We start from the raw sequence: 2809 nt of genomic DNA, 5'->3' as shown, positions 1-2809 counted from the left end.
GCGCCCCTCGCCCCCCGGCTCGGCCCAGCGGGCGCCGTTCCTGCCTAGCCCCCTTTCTTGCGCCCCGAGGGTCCAGGGACGGTGACAGTATCCCGCCCGCCGCCGCGACGGTCAAGGGCACTCGGGAGACCTCGCGCTCATCCTCTACCGCAAAGCGGGTTCTAACCGGCCCGCACCCACTTCCGGGGCTGAAGCGTGACTTCAATTAGCGGCGCACCGTCCAAGCGGGGTCTCTGCTCACTTTCTCCTGCCCCGGGGCAGCCGACAGAGGAGGACAAGCCGGCCGTTCCCGACGCATTTTAGCCTAAAAAGCAAGATCTCCGGCTGGAAGTCCATTTCCGCCCCACCCCCACCCCAGAGGCGCGGAGGGGGAGGGGTGCGGTTTGGTAAAGCTAATAAAAAGTTACAACCCTGTTAAATGCAATTGAAGGGCTAGACCTCTGGAAGATAATTAAATGCAGTTTATTATAATTATTAGCTTCTAATTTGCACGATTATCAAGAAACAGGAGATTGGAAAACTGAGTTACTGGCATAGTTGTCTTCAGACCAATACTTTGGAATTAAACTTCTAAAATATTCCAAATAGTTGAGGGAACGGATGTGTTGGAAACCAGCAAAGACACTTTACACACCGCTTCGCAGGCAGCCCTCGCAGGGAAAGTCTCGGGTTTTATTCGTGGGGGAGGGGAAGATAAGAAACATCTGTTACACGAATCCCATCGTCCTGGGCACGAGTGGTAAACACGCGCCGCCCTACGGCCGCCGAGGGGCCCCAGCCTTCTCCCAGGCAGGCACCCACCTTTTTTCCCCTTCTTTTTTCTTTGGGACAAATTTTAAAAGGAACCAGTCTTTTGTTAAAACAGACTGAAAAATCCCACCAGCCCATCAGTACCTCCTTCACCCCAACCCATTTTTATTGCTTTTTTTTTTTTTTTTTTTTTTGGAAAGGGGAAAACAAAAAGAAAAACAAAGGCCCCAAACAATAAAAATCCACTTATAACACACAAACCAACCCCAAAACGGCCACCCTGAACCGAGGGAGGAGTTTCAGTCGGCGGGGGGGAAGCTCAGGGTCTCAAAACTCCAGAATATCCACTGAGTTCGCTGAGGGTCCTCTAAAACTCCAGAGAGCACCAGAGTGGGGTGTGTGGGGTGATCCGGCAAGAGCTAGGAAAGGCGCAGACCTTCAGGCTGCAGATGAGGGCACGGGGCACTGCTCCCACCCGCGGTTGCCCGCCTCTGCCTCCTCCGATTTTATTCTTCTCTTCCCTTCCCTTAGAAGGTTCCCAAGTACCGCGTGGACACAGAGCAAATGAGTTGGGATGGACGGGCGGAAAGGAACTAAAAACAAATCCAGGTCTACACCGAAAACATCCCGAGGCTCCACAGGCACAGCGCGGGCTGAGGCCGCAGAACCGGCTCCCGGGTCCCCCGGCCGAGCCCGGGGCCCCCAGATCCCAGTCCGGGGCGGGCTCCTGGGGACCCCACCCACGCTTCGGCCGGGGAGCTCTCCCGCTCTTTTCTTCTTGTTTCTTTTAAATAGAAAATATATAATTACATTTGCAAAGACTATTTACAATTCTAATTACAAACCTGGCGGGGGTGAGGCCGGCCTCGGGGTGGGGTCCGGCCTACGGGCCCCCCTCACACGGTGGTCTCCCCACGCCGGCCCCGCGCCAGGCGCGCGTAGAACTTGCGCCACGAGAATAACATGCCCTCTGTTGGTATTGGAATTAGGATCATAATTGCCCTCGATGGTCCCTAACACCTGAAATCAAGATACCAAGAATAAATTAACAATCTGTCTCATCTGGATTTCTTAAAGTTGTAAATAACCTGAGGAGAGTGAGGATAACAGGTTTATGACTTGGAAACATCACTGGAGAAATCATACCCGTTGTGGCTTCCATTACGGAAGAGTCAACAGCAAGCCTGTAGTCTTCACACTGTACATGTGGCAGTGCTGGCTGACCCAGGAGCGCTCCCAGCGCTCGCGGAAGGCCTGCTCGTAGAAGTAGCAGGCCAGCACGATGGTGGCCGGCACCGTGTAGAGCACAGAGAAGACGCCGATGCGCACCATGAGGCGCTCCAGCTTCTCGGTCTTCGTGCCGTCGTGCTTCATGACGGTGCGGATGCGGAAGAGCGACACGAAGCCGGCCAGCAGGAAGGACGTGCCCACGAACAGGTACACGAAGAGCGGCGCCAGCACGAAGCCGCGCAGGGGGTCCAGGCTGTGTAGCCCCACAAAGCACACGCCGCTCAGCAAGTCACCGTCCACCTGGCCCAGCGCCAGGATGGCCACGGTCTTGACGGCCGGCACGGCCCAGGCCGCCAGGTGGAAGTACTGCGAGTTGGCTTCGATAGCCTCGTGGCCCCACTTCATGCCGGCCGCCAGGAACCAGGTGAGCGACAAGATCACCCACCAGATGGAGCTGGCCATGCTGAAGAAGTAGAGCACCATGAAGAGGAGCGTGCAGCCCTCCTTCTTGGTGCCCTGCACCACTGTGCGGTAGCCGTCGTCCGAGAAGCGCTCGTTGCACACAGCGCGCTCCTGCAGCAGGAAGCCCGCGATGTAGGCCACGGACACCATGGTGTAGCAGCCGGACAAGAACACGATGGGGCGCTCGGGGTAGCGGAAGCGCTGCGTATCCACCAGGTAGGTGGTGACAGTGAAGAAGGTGGAGGCGCAGCACAGCACGGACCACGTGAGGATCCAGAGGCGCGCGAACCGCGTCTCCTCCTGCGAGAAGAACAGCGCGCCGTCGGGGCGCGCGGGCTCGCAGGGCGCGGCGCAGTCGCGCTCGCCC

General features: G+C 57.3%; 1 protein-coding gene across 1 annotated transcript; it reads right to left on the bottom strand.

The window, feature by feature from the left end:
- Positions 1 to 1911: 1911 nt before the first annotated feature.
- Fzd2 (frizzled class receptor 2) lies at positions 1912 to 2808 on the bottom strand (the record flags this gene model as incomplete). The annotated part of the gene is made up of 1 exon (XM_010643004.1): positions 1912 to 2808. A coding segment is annotated over one exon (897 nt), but the record flags the coding sequence as incomplete, so codon positions are not given.
- Between the last annotated feature and the right edge of the window lies 1 nt (position 2809).

The sequence above is a fragment of the Fukomys damarensis genome, unplaced genomic scaffold (assembly GCF_012274545.1).
Source record: "Fukomys damarensis isolate Sample0158 unplaced genomic scaffold, DMR_v1.0_HiC HiC_scaffold_13, whole genome shotgun sequence".
NCBI lineage: Eukaryota > Metazoa > Chordata > Mammalia > Rodentia > Bathyergidae > Fukomys > Fukomys damarensis.
The sequence above is the reverse complement of the archived record's forward strand: the minus strand, read 5'-3'. Positions and strand labels throughout refer to the sequence as shown.